General features: G+C 40.8%; 1 protein-coding gene across 50 annotated transcripts in view; it reads right to left on the reverse strand.

Annotated features, from left to right (window-relative positions):
• Positions 1–12,588, reverse strand: part of TTN (titin) — a 275,212-nt gene that overhangs the window by 175,041 nt on the left and 87,583 nt on the right. For all 50 annotated transcript variants that reach the window (XM_053215372.1, XM_053215354.1, XM_053215355.1 and 47 more), the window contains 18 exons: positions 12,206–12,484; positions 11,819–12,106; positions 11,349–11,627; positions 10,976–11,254; positions 10,594–10,872; positions 10,166–10,453; positions 9,739–10,026; positions 7,925–8,206; positions 7,012–7,290; positions 5,266–5,547; positions 4,871–5,149; positions 4,097–4,384; positions 3,477–3,755; positions 3,086–3,364; positions 2,723–3,001; positions 1,856–2,143; positions 1,439–1,726; positions 676–966 (listed from right to left, as the gene is read on the reverse strand). In XM_053215372.1, coding sequence (XP_053071347.1) covers positions 676–966; positions 1,439–1,726; positions 1,856–2,143; positions 2,723–3,001; positions 3,086–3,364; positions 3,477–3,755; positions 4,097–4,384; positions 4,871–5,149; positions 5,266–5,547; positions 7,012–7,290; positions 7,925–8,206; positions 9,739–10,026; positions 10,166–10,453; positions 10,594–10,872; positions 10,976–11,254; positions 11,349–11,627; positions 11,819–12,106; positions 12,206–12,484 — 5,094 coding nt within the window. The remainder of the gene's footprint in view (positions 1–675; positions 967–1,438; positions 1,727–1,855; positions 2,144–2,722; positions 3,002–3,085; positions 3,365–3,476; positions 3,756–4,096; positions 4,385–4,870; positions 5,150–5,265; positions 5,548–7,011; positions 7,291–7,924; positions 8,207–9,738; positions 10,027–10,165; positions 10,454–10,593; positions 10,873–10,975; positions 11,255–11,348; positions 11,628–11,818; positions 12,107–12,205; positions 12,485–12,588) is intronic.

Raw genomic sequence — 12,588 nt, forward strand, 5'->3', positions numbered from 1 at the left:
ATAACTAAAAATGAGCAAAGCTAATGCAATTTTCAATGATGAAAATTTAAGAAGTTTTTGAAACAAATATGCTTCATAAAAATCCATATACCACTTGCACATGAATTTCCAAGTAGACTTGGAATTAATTCTAGCTGCTGGAGAGAATTGTGGGATATGATCTACAAGCTAAGATTTTAGTCCCTTGAGTATAGGACACCTACTTTGCTGGCCATGTAAATCACAAATAGTAATATATTTTAAGTAAATATATGTGGAATTATGGTGTGCCAATTACATAATGTATATTTATAGTTGGCCTTTGAACAACATGGGTTTGAATGGCCTGAGTCTCCTTACCGGCAGATTTTTTTCTCTTCTCTAGCTTACTGCACTGTAAGAATATAACATATAATAAATAACATAAAATTATGTTAATCAACTGTTGATGTTATCGGTAAGGCTTCCAGTCAACAGTCCCCTATTAGTAAAGTTTTGGAGAAGTCGAAAGTTATACAGGGATTTGTCAGGGCTCGTAACCTCCATTTGTTAAGGGTCAACTGTACATATATCTGTTATAACTTACTTGGTCAACAGATGTAAAGAAGAAATGCATATGTCAGAAGAAATGCACAGGAATATCTAATGGGCAATAAAGAAGAACACAAGAGGCTTGGGGGTGCAAGGATAACTAACCTTTGATGACAATTGAAGATGTACACAGAGCAGAGCCTGCATCATTCGACACTTTGCATGTGTACAAACCAGCATCACCCATGCCCGCCTTCTTGACGTGCAGCAGGAGTATGTTGTTCTTGAACGTAATTTCACAGTTAGAAGTTGGATGTATCTCTATATTATTCTTGTACCATGCAACCATTATAGGCTGGGAGCCAGCAACACGGCCCTCAAGCTTGAAAGAATTCCCTTCTGTTTCTTCAACTGTCTCTGAGAGTTTTTTAGTGAAACTTGGTGGAATGAGCCGCTCTGTAAGAAATTGCAATGATATATGAAATGGAAGCCAGGAGCAGGTTATCGATATGAGGCTTTTCAGGAAAAAGGAATCATATTTTACGTTAAAAGTTAATGCTGACCAACTAAATACACCAAATCAGTGTATGTTCCTAAAATTTCAGCCCTCTCCACAAACTTATTCTAAACTGTTTTCCCATTTATGGGATAGATGATGAAAATAACTTACAACTGTCTCCAGAACCACATAATTGTAAAAAATAAAAAGAGGAGGGTGGTCTTAGGGTTATGTAGGATGTATATAGTTTTAGAAAAATATGAATTTAGAAATATCACTTGTTCTCTAGAGAAACATTTCTTCTTAAACATTTTTATGTCATCTGTTTAAAACAGTCCTAAATTTCACTGCCCTAATAGAAACTGCACTGTTAGGAAAGAACAGAAAATGATTATGTTTTTGTTGGACCACATGAGAAATAAATGATACCTTTTATATTAAGTTGAGCCGTGCAGGAGTCCTTTCCCACTTCATTCACAGCATAGCAGGTATACTGCCCGGAGTCTCCCTTGTCCACTTTCAGGATTGTCAGGTGGGCGCTGTTTTCCAGGTAACTAATCTGGTAGTTTCCGCCACTGCGTATCTCTCTGTTATCTTTGGCCCAGGTGACTTTTATTGGTTGTGTCCCAGTCACGTGGCACTCAAAGTCCGCACTTTCCCCGACCACAGCATCCACAGGGGCAACGGGAATGTCAAAGAAGGGTGGGTTCTTCCCCTCTAAAAGCAGAGCAGAAAGGCAAGGTTTTATAGCCACTCCACTTGACAGAAACTGTGATGTTTTCTCCTTAATTTTGATTACAGAAATTTTATTTATAGAAATAGAAAGAAGTCGAAGAATCCACAAACCTGTGAGAATGAGTCTGGCACTGGAAGAAGCTGACCCAATAGGATTTGTAGCTGTGCAAGAATACTGGCCTGCAAGGCTCCGATCTGTTTTAAAAATATTCAGAGTGGCTACATTATCTAAAAACGATGTTTGTACATTTGGGCCATCTTTCAATGGCTTGCCATCTTTATACCAAGACACTGAGATAGGTTCTGATCCATGTATGGTACATTCAAAAACAACTGGAAGTCCAACTGTTTCTTGGACATCTCGCAATTGCCGAGAAAATGATGGTGGGAGTTTTTGCTCTGTAGGAACAGAATTAAAATAATGAACACTTCTGGATGTTTTTAATTTGCCAAATACTCTTTTCACAATTATTGTTATATAGATAATAGTATGTCTACAAAAATATCAAGAGGTATTAACAGCTCTTGAATTAACTTGGACGCAAAGAACAACATAAAACCTTCGGAGCAGAATTTTCACTCTGTGGTCACCCCAATGCATACTAGGCACAAAAATATGTAAGCCTGAGGGGAAATTGATTGGCTTAAGGTACATCTCCAGGCACACAGCAGATTCTCCTATTGTTAGGACTGCTTTGTTGCCTATTGAATGGGATACTCATGAGGTGAAATTTTAAAAATATGGCCACTCATTTTTCTTAAAGATTTAATTATAGAGACAATTGATTCCATGATCCTTCCAACCAAACACTTAGGCCTCTTCTCACTCCCACCTATAGACAAAGGTAAGCCACTAACTGTAGATATAATTTCTCAAGCGGAACATTTTGCATTGGGCAGAAGGAAGTCCTTCACCAGGTATTTTAAATCTTATCAAAAGCAACACAAATTCATTCACTTCTAAAATATTGCAATCACCTTGAACAGTAAGGAAAGTTGATGAAGAAACTTCTCCCACACTGTTTTCAGCTCTGCAGATATATTCTCCACTGTCACTACTGTCAACCTGGTTGAAAACCAGTGTAGCAACGTTGTTCCTAAAATGCATTTTGTAGGTGGTAGTAGGTCTTAATTTTGTATCTCCTTTGTACCAAGACACCCCAATTTCAGGGGTCCCAGCAACTTGGCATTGTAAAGAGGCAGAATCTCCAACGGTCACCTTAACAGGCTCCAACTGCTTGACAAAATATGGTGGTTCTGCAGGCAGGAGAGATAAATAGTCATCAAGAGACATGCCAGATGATTATTTATATATGAAGATATGAATGTGGGATAACAAACCTAGTATCAGTATTTGTGCGGAACAGGAATCTTTTCCAGAAGCATTTTCGATGTAGCAATTGTATTGTCCTGCGTCCTCTACCATGCTACTTGGGATTTCCAGGATTGCAGACTTTTCGGTTGTGGTTATATGACACCTCTGAGAAGGAGTTATGTTTATGCCATTTTTCTTCCATGTAACGGAAATAGGAGGAGTTCCAGTATACGTGCCCTCTAGAATCAGGGGTTTTCCTTTCTCTATGCTGTAATCATTGAGTCTCTTCACAAATTTGGCTGGGGCTATAGAAAACAGATCGACGATATGAAATCAACCCATATACATTCAGATATAGACCTAACTGTTACTTTGTGTATGCTAATTGTAAAAATGCAAAATAGCAGCCCAACAAACCTTTTACATAGAGATGAGTTGTACAAGAAGTTCTGCCAGCTTCATTACTAACTATGCAGGTGTATTCTCCACTTTGTGTTGTATCTACATCAAACAGCTCCAGTTCGGCAACTGAATCCTCCAGAGACACATTACATCTGTCCCCTGGTACTAGTTCAGTGCTACCCTTGAACCAGCTGACACTGAAAGGAGGTGTTCCTTTTATGATGCTTGTGAAAGTTACGTTGGCTCCAGTTAAAACATCCATGGCCTCAGGTTTCTGAACAAAAGATGGTGGTTCTACACAAACACACACAAACACATACCAAAAACAATTTAATATTTTTCCACTGTGATGATAAAAATACTTACTAAATTTAACAAACTATGAAATACAGCTCTATTTGGCTGTATTTTTAAAATTTATTTATTTTGAGAGAGAAAGCATGAGTGGGGGAGGGGCAGAGAGAGAAGGGGGGAAAAAGAGAGAAACCCCAGCAGGCTTCACGCTGTCAGTGCAGAGCCCAACGTGGGGCTAGAACTCACAAACTGCAAAATCATGATGTGAGCTGAGATCAAGGGTTAGACAGCAACCAACTGAGCCACCCAGGTGCCCCTGTTTTGCTGTTTTTTTAACTGACCTCTCACAGTCAAAGGAGCACTGCATTCGTCAGAACCAGCCACATTAGTAGCTACACATGTGTAGTTGCCGGCATCTGATTCTTCCAGCATGTTCACAGTTAAAGCACAAGTGTTATCTGTCAGGGTGGACTGGTATTTCCTTCCACTGCTGATCTCATTTCCTTCATGGAACCAGGACACAGAGATCGGAGGTGATCCATAGACTTTGCACTCCATTACAACTGAGGAACCAGACAGACCATTCGTCTCTTTCAATTTTCTCGTGAATGCAGGAGGAACAATTCGGTCTGAATGTGGTAAAAATCAAACGAACAAGGGACATCAGTTAGAACATGATTTGAAAAGAGAATTATTGTATTTTTGATGGAATATCCCTAGATCCACTTGGCTTTTTTGCGAAGGTATCAAAGAGTTCCCTATGGGTTCACACAGTCAAAAGCCTCACGAATCAACGTGAGATGTACTGATTGATGTGTTAAGGATCTTGGTCTCTCATCACTGTGAACTGTTGTGTGGTGAATTATTCCATCATAAGTGATAAAGACAAACTTTGTCCTTCTCCAGGGATTCAGTTTAACTCTAATCACTCTGAATTGTGGAAATTTCTCCATGTGGTTTTCTTCTAACTCTATGGGTACGTTACTTCTGATTTTGCTGATGGAGAAGATGTAAGACTCACGGTCACACTGTAGAAGATGGAGCTTCCCATACGTGTATATGTAAATCAGGAGTTATACTAAAATAACACTGAGGCAAAAGGCTAACCAACCAACCTGAAACTTGAACTGAGGCTGTACAGCTGTCTTTGCCAACGGGGTTTTGCACCTCGAAACTGTATATGCCACTGTCACTAGGTGCCACATTAATGATCTTAAGGCCAGATACTTTGTTGAAGAAGCTTATTTTGTATTTGCTGTCACTTGTCAGTTGTTTTCCATCCTTAAACCACTTAGTACTGAGTTCAGGCGTGCCAGTGACCGTGCACTCCAAGGTACAGGTATCTCCTGTGGTAACTCTTATGGATTCCGGCTTTTCCACAATTGCTGCAGGTTCTGGAATGAGATACAGATTACACTCAGATTTTAAAATCAAGCTGAAAAACTACGGAAAACATGGATACCAGTAAGGCTGTGTTTTGTATTCATGACAATGTTCTATTTGTACTAACCGAGAACAGAGAGTGTGGCAAAGCACTCTTGCATTCCAGCATCGTTTTTGATCTGACAGGTGTACTTCCCAGCATTGGCTGTTTCTGCTCTTGCAAACTGTAGGGTTGCAACGTTTTCTGAATAAGAAACCCATATGTTGTCACTTTCTCTAACAATTTCCCCTTTATCTTTGAACCACACCACTGAAATTGGCTCAGCGCCTTCGATAGTAGTCTGCAGCTGAACTTCTTCACCAACGATGGTAGAAACATCACTGAGCTTCTTCACGAATCTTGGTGGTGCTGAAAGCAAAGAGGCATGTCATTTAAAATGCATAGGTCTAACTTTTCCAAAGGAGACATTCAGATGGCCAACAGACACATGCAAAGATTCTCAACATCGCTCATCATCAGGGCAGTACAAATCAAAACCACACTGAGATACCACCTCACACCAGTCAGAGTGGCTAAAATGAACAACTCAGGAGACAACAGAGGGTGATGAGGATGTGGAGAAAGGGGAGCCCTCCTGCACTGTTGGTGGGAATGCAAACCAGGGCAACTGCTCTGGAAAACAGTGTGGAGGTACCTCAAAAAATTAAAAATGGAACTACCCTACAACCCAGCAATAGCACTACTAGGAATTTACCCAATGGATACAGACAGCTGATTCATAGGGGCACATGTACCCCAATGTTTATAGCAGCACTTTCAACAATAGCCAAATTATGGAAAGAGCCTAAATGTCCATCAACTGACAAATAAAGAAGATGTGGTTTATATATACAATGGAATACTACTTGGCAATGAGAAAGAATGAAATCCTACCATTTGCAGCAACGTGGATGGAACTGGAGGGTATTATGCTAAGTGAAATAAGTCAGTCAGAGAAAGACAGATATCATATGTTTTCAACTCATATGTGGAATTTGACAAACTTAACAGAAGACGATGGGGGAAGGGAAGGGTAAAAATAGTTTCAAAAACAGAGGGAGGCAAGTCATAAAAGACTCTTAAATACAGAGAACAAACTGAGGGTTGAAGAGGGGTACAGTGGGGAGGGGAAGATGGGTGATGGATATTGAGAAGGGTATTTCTTGGGATGAGCACTGAGTGTTGTAAGTGATGAATCATGGGAATCTACACCTGAAACCAAGAGCACACGGTATACACTGTATGTTAACTAACATGAAAATAAATTATATTTAGGAAAAAAAGGATGATGTTCATACAAAAATGTTCCAGAGGTGCCTGACTGACTCAGTCAGTGGAGCTTATGACTCTTGATCTCGGGGTTGTGAGTTCGAGCCCCATATCTAGTATAGAGATTACTTAAAAATAAAACCTTTTGGAAAAAAAAATAGAACGTATGGGTCTAGTAGTACTTACGTCATGCAATGCTAGGAATTACACTAGTGATAATGTGTTGTTTCCATTTCTTAAATAAGAGGTATTTTTGGTGAGTGAGAGCAGGGATATGCTAGAATTTACATTAAGCTGAAAGAGTCAAACATCTTGTCCTCTCCAGGATTCTAAGTTCAATGAAATCCACAGGAAAAATGGTCTAAAATGGTAGTTGGTAGGATTTGGAAATGGGATGCACACTAAACATAAAAAAGGATTTGGAAAAATAAAAAAGGAAAAGTGGAAGACAGAGCTAGCGATAAAAGGACAGGGCATCACTAAGAAGCCAAAAGAGTATTACAATTAGAGGGGGAAAAAATGGGAAGGGAAAGAGCAGACAGAAAAAAATGAAGCCACTCTAACCTTTCAGAGTGATAGAACCAACACAAGAGTCACTGCCCACATCGTTGGTGGCTCTGCACTGGTATTCCCCCATGTCTGCAGTGTCGACGTTCAGGATGTGAATACTTGTTAGGAAGTTCTCAGTCATTATCTTGTACTTTTTGCCGCTCCTCAGTTCTCTCTTATCCTTATGCCAAGAAACTTGGAATGGGGGCGTACCCTGCAGCTCACATTCAAGATGAACATCAGCTCCTTTCAGTGTCTCAATAGGATGAGGTTTTTTGCGGAAAATGGGTGGTTCTACAATTGAAAGGTAATTAGGTTAGAGAAAAAAGGAATATTTGGATGTGTTCTGTAAGTATCTAGTTTCAAGTAGGAATCTGTTTTCCGTTCTATTATCAAGACAGACAATACCACTTTTAATTTTCAATTGCACCCTTTAAACATATAAGATGAAAGAATGAAATCTGGCCATTTGTAGCAACGTGGATGGAACTGGAGAGTATTATGCTAAGTGGAATAAGTCAGGCAGAGAAAGGCAGAGAAAGACAGATACCATATGTTTTCACTCATATGTGGATCCTGAGAAACTTAACAGAAGACCAGGCGGAAGGTGAAGCGGGGGGGCGGGGGGGGGGGAAGTTACAGAGAGGGAGGGAGGCAAACCATAAGAGATTCTTAAATACTGAGAACAAACTGAGGGTTGATGGGGGTGGGAGGGAGGGGAGGGTGGGTGATGGGTATTGAGGAGGGCACCTGTTGGGATGAGCACTGGGTGTTGTATGGAAGCCAATTTGACAATAAACTATATATATTAATAAAAAAATAAAATCAATAAAAATTTAAGATACTGCTAGAGAATCAAACAGGGAACTGAGAGGACTGCTGGAGAGGAGTCCAGTGTGAAAACTGCGAAGGAAGAGTAAGGTCTGACCTTTCACTTTTAAGGAAGTGCTGCTGCTTGCACTGCCCGCTGCATTGCGGGCTTCACACGTGTAGTCTCCACTGTCTTCAACACTGAGGTTGTGCATTTCCAACACTGCCACCGAGTCAATGAATGACATTCTGAATTTACTGCTCTCTTGAATTTCAGTCTCGTCTTTGTACCATAACACCTTGATTTCTGGAGACCCTCCTATTTTACATTCATATCTTGTGGATTCATCCCGTTTCACAATTCTTGATGGTTCTAGCTTCTTAATGAACCTGGGTGGTTCTATGGAGCGAAGAGAGAAAACACAAGGTAAGGGATGGAAAAGACATGTGTAACTCAAGATGAAGAGAAAAAAGGAAACTCTTTGTCAGATGGAGAGGTAATCTTTAACTCTGGAAAACAAATTATTTGAGGCCATTCAGGGAAGAATAGCTAATAATTAGTAGTTAACAATGATTAAATCTAAGCAGAAATTTCTAAAACTAACATGCATTTATTTCAGTAAGCACCTACATTAAATATTATTGCAAAAGGAAGGAGGAAAATACATCGATCCATATTGTGTGGTCCTCCTCCCAACCAAAGAATCATATCTTTTCAAACAACATTTATTTTGAGTGGGATAGGGGCAGAAAGAGAGAGGGACAGAGAATCCCCAGCAGGCTCTGCACTGTCAGCACAGAGCCCAATGCGGGGCTCAATTTCATGGACCCATGAGATCATGATCTGAGCTGAAATCAAGAGTCAGATGCTAAACTGACGGAGCCACCCAGGTGCCCCCAAAATCGTATCTTTACTGCAAGATCAGAGGAAGAGGGTGCATCTGTTGCTGGAGGCCCTATGAGGTTCACCGGGAATAAATAAGAGAGTTTGACCACTCTCCTGTATGTAAGTCAGCAGAGGCCTAACTCCTATGGCTGCAAAGATATCAGATATGTACCATGAGGAATCAAAACAACAAAATTGGGTGAGTTTTCTTAATATTTATGCCAATTTCTCTTATACACCTTAGATAGATATTTCTTCAACCCTCATAATTTCCCATATGAGGTAGGGAGAGCAATGCTTTCTTCATTAACCGAAGGAAAAAATTCAAGCTCAGGGAGATAAAAATGATTAGGAATATGCCATAGAGCAAATGGGCTGGTAAATGCAATGCTATTTTAATTTCAAGATATCTATAAAGTATCACCACAAAAACCCTTAAAAATTTCTCTAATGGGTTAAATCAGCAGTTCATTAACTATTTAATTTCTGACAATAGCAGCCATGCACTTGCTACAGACAGAAATGGTTGCCTTCTACAATGTTGAACATTGATGTTCTCCCCAGCCCTCTGACTTCCACTATTATTTAAGCGGGTATAGTGGAGGAAAAGAGGTTGACACAAGCTCACTCTTCTGGAAGGGCTTGATTGTTTGGGATCCGCTACCCTCTAGAGAAACTAAATCCATTAATTTACAAACTACCATGGAAGATAAGTCATTTGAGATAACTTCCTTTCTTTCCCCCACCCAAACTGATTTCTTTCAAAAATTGGATCTTCTTGCAATTCTGCCAAACACTTTTGTTCACTATTTCCCTCGTCTCTATTTTAGCCTTTGAAAATGGATTTTCAGTCCATGTTTTACTGGTTTTATAATTTTTTAATAAACAATTTTAAAGCTTGACCCCACTTGATAGGCTCTGGATCCATCTGGTCTCTTCTAATTACTAGACCATGGTCCTAAACATAACTTTCAAGCACACCCTTCCTCCTATATTTCAAGATATTGAAAATGTAAGAGATGTTGCTACTTTTTTGGGACAAGTACCTTGTACACCCAGATGAGCAGAACAAGAGTCTTTTCCAGCGACGTTGCTTGCGTAGCAGGTATACTGCCCAGCATCACCTTTGCTTACTTTGAGAACTGTCAGAGTGGCAGTATTTTCGACCAAAGTCATCTTGTAGTTGCCTCCAGGGCGAATCTCTCGGTTATCTTTGGCCCAAGTGATTTTGATGGGTGCAGTTCCAGTTACATGACATTTAAAAGAACCACTTTCTCCAAGAGCAAGATCTACTGATACAGGCTTTAGATCAAAGAAAGGAGGCACTTCATGCTCTGAAAAGGATGAAGACCAACAGGTGACCTCAGTTTTCATGCTCCCGGACACAGAGCAGGAACTAAGTGGCACCAGCCCAGTGGCCAACAGCAGCGAAGCTGCTTGGTAAGAAGGAGAGTAAGGTGATTAACTACTCACCTGCAAGAATGAGCTTGGCACTGGATGAAGCAGTTCCAAGAGGATTAGAAGCTGAGCAATTGTACTGACCAACGTGGCTCTGGTCAGTTTGCAAAATCTGAAGAGTTGCTACGTTATGAACAAAAGATGTTTGCAAATTAGAATCATCTTTCAAAAGCACCCCATCCTTGTACCAAGACACTTGAAGCGGTTCTGAGCCATTGATGCGACATTCAAACGCAACTGGGAAGCCAAGCGTCTCATGAACATCCTTCAGTTTTCTTGCAAAGGAAGGTGGAAGTTTGCGCTCTGTAAAGAAGTTACAGATAATCCTTATTCACAAGAGAGAAAACAACCACAACATATTTCAACCCATTAAAATGTTGATGTTTTTAAGAAAATGGGTCTGTCAGCACACAGTAAGACTCGTTAAACAAAAGCATCATCACCTTTGATAACAAGCACAGCTGAAGAAGCGATGGCCCCCACACTGTTTTCTGCCTTGCACGTATACTCTCCTACGTCACTGTGATCCACTTTGTTGATTACTAAAGAGGCAACGTTATTTTTAAATTGCATTTTATACGCAGGAGCTGATCGTAGCTTTGTGTGTTCTTTGTACCAAGAAATTCTAATTTCTGGGGTTCCATCCACTTTACATTGTAAAGTTACGGGTTCTCCGATGGCTGCTTCCACATGTTCCAGAGGTTCAATGAAATAAGGTGGTTCTAGGGTACAAAGGATGATAATCAATCAGTCACGCTAACATAAAGAGGATGCTTTAAAAGAAAGAAAAGATAGCAATGAAAGAGAGATAACTTGTTAACACACCTAAGACAGACACCAGAGCTTCACAGATATCTTGACCAGCCTCATTTTCTATCAGGCAACTGTATTGTGCGTAATCCTCTACAGTGCTGTCAACAATTTCCAGGATGGTAGATTTTTCTGTCGTGGTAATACTGCAATTCTGAGACTGTGAAAGAGGGAACTCATTCTTCATCCAGCTCACTGAGATGGGAGGTGTGCCAGTGTATGTGGCCTCGAGAACTATGGGGCTTCCTGTCTCCACACTGAAATCAGCCAATCTTTTCACAAAGGTGGCTGGTTCTATATGGAGAAAACATGAGGGTAAAATTGGCATCTTTAAATGAAGACTTGGAAGAAAACTGAAAAGATACGCAAGTGGGAGCAAAGAGCCGACCTTTCACAAAAAGATGTGCGGTACAGGAGGCACTGCCAGCATCATTAGTAACAAGGCAAGAATAGTCTCCGCTCTGCAATGGCTCCACCTCCAACAACTCCAGTTCTGTCACAAAATCTTCCAGAGAGATGGTGCATGACTCCCCTGACACCAGTTCCCTGCTGCCTTTGAACCATTTGACCTTGAATGGAGGGGTGCCTCTAATGACGCAGCTGAATATGAGGCTTATTCCAGGTAGAACTTCCACAGAGTCAGGGATTTGTTCAAAAGACGGTGGTTCTGGATACCCCAAGGGAGGGGGAGAGCAAGAAAGAAAAGAAATCCAGGTGAGATGTGATTCTGCTACTTGAAGAAAAGGGAACTAAGACTAAGCATGAAGAGAAGATAAAGAAATTGCACTGCAAGGCAGGCACTAAGTCCCTCAGAGAAAAGACGTTAGAGAAGCTGCAGCCCAATCCTTGCACACTGACCTTGCACGGTCAGGACGGCAGAGCATTCGTCAGAACCTGCCACGTTGGCGGCCACACACGTGTATGTGCCTGTGTCGGTGGGCTCCAGTAAGCTCAGATTCAAAGTACAGACATTTTCTGAAAAGCTGGACTGGCATTTAGGCCCACTAACGATCTCATTGCCATCTTGAAACCAGCCAACTGAAATCGGGGCTGAACCGGAGACTCGGCACTCCAAAACCGCGGAGGCTCCCAGGATGGCATTCGTGTCTTTCAGCTTGCGGATGAAGGAAGGAGGCACAACACGATCTAGGGTGGAGAAGAGTAGTTTTCCTTTGATAAGAGAAGCTTTCTTTTTTTGTTTTTCTAGGAAAAATTATATACTCATGAGAACCTCCTACCACTCACCAGAAACGTGGACAGACACAGAACAGCTACTTTTACCAACGCTGTTTTTCACTTCAAAGCTATATAACCCCTTGTCGCTCATCTCTGCACAAGGGATTTTAACTGAAGCCACTTTGTTGATGAATGTAATGTGATGTTTGCTGTCTGCAGATAATTCTCTCCCATCTTTGAACCACTTGACTGAAAGTTCGGGGGTTCCAGTCACTACACACTCTAAAGCAAAAGGATTTCCAGTAGTGACAGTCATGGGTTCTGGCTTCTCTAGGATTCTGGCTGGTTCTAAAAGAAGAAGTATAATGCATTGAAAATAAAGTCGCCTTCAAAACTAAGAGTGTGATCAATATATTATGGGGTAAGAGTACTATTTGCAGATGATGATCATG

The sequence above is a fragment of the Acinonyx jubatus genome, chromosome C1, assembly GCF_027475565.1.
Source record: "Acinonyx jubatus isolate Ajub_Pintada_27869175 chromosome C1, VMU_Ajub_asm_v1.0, whole genome shotgun sequence".
NCBI classification, from domain to species: domain Eukaryota; kingdom Metazoa; phylum Chordata; class Mammalia; order Carnivora; family Felidae; genus Acinonyx; species Acinonyx jubatus.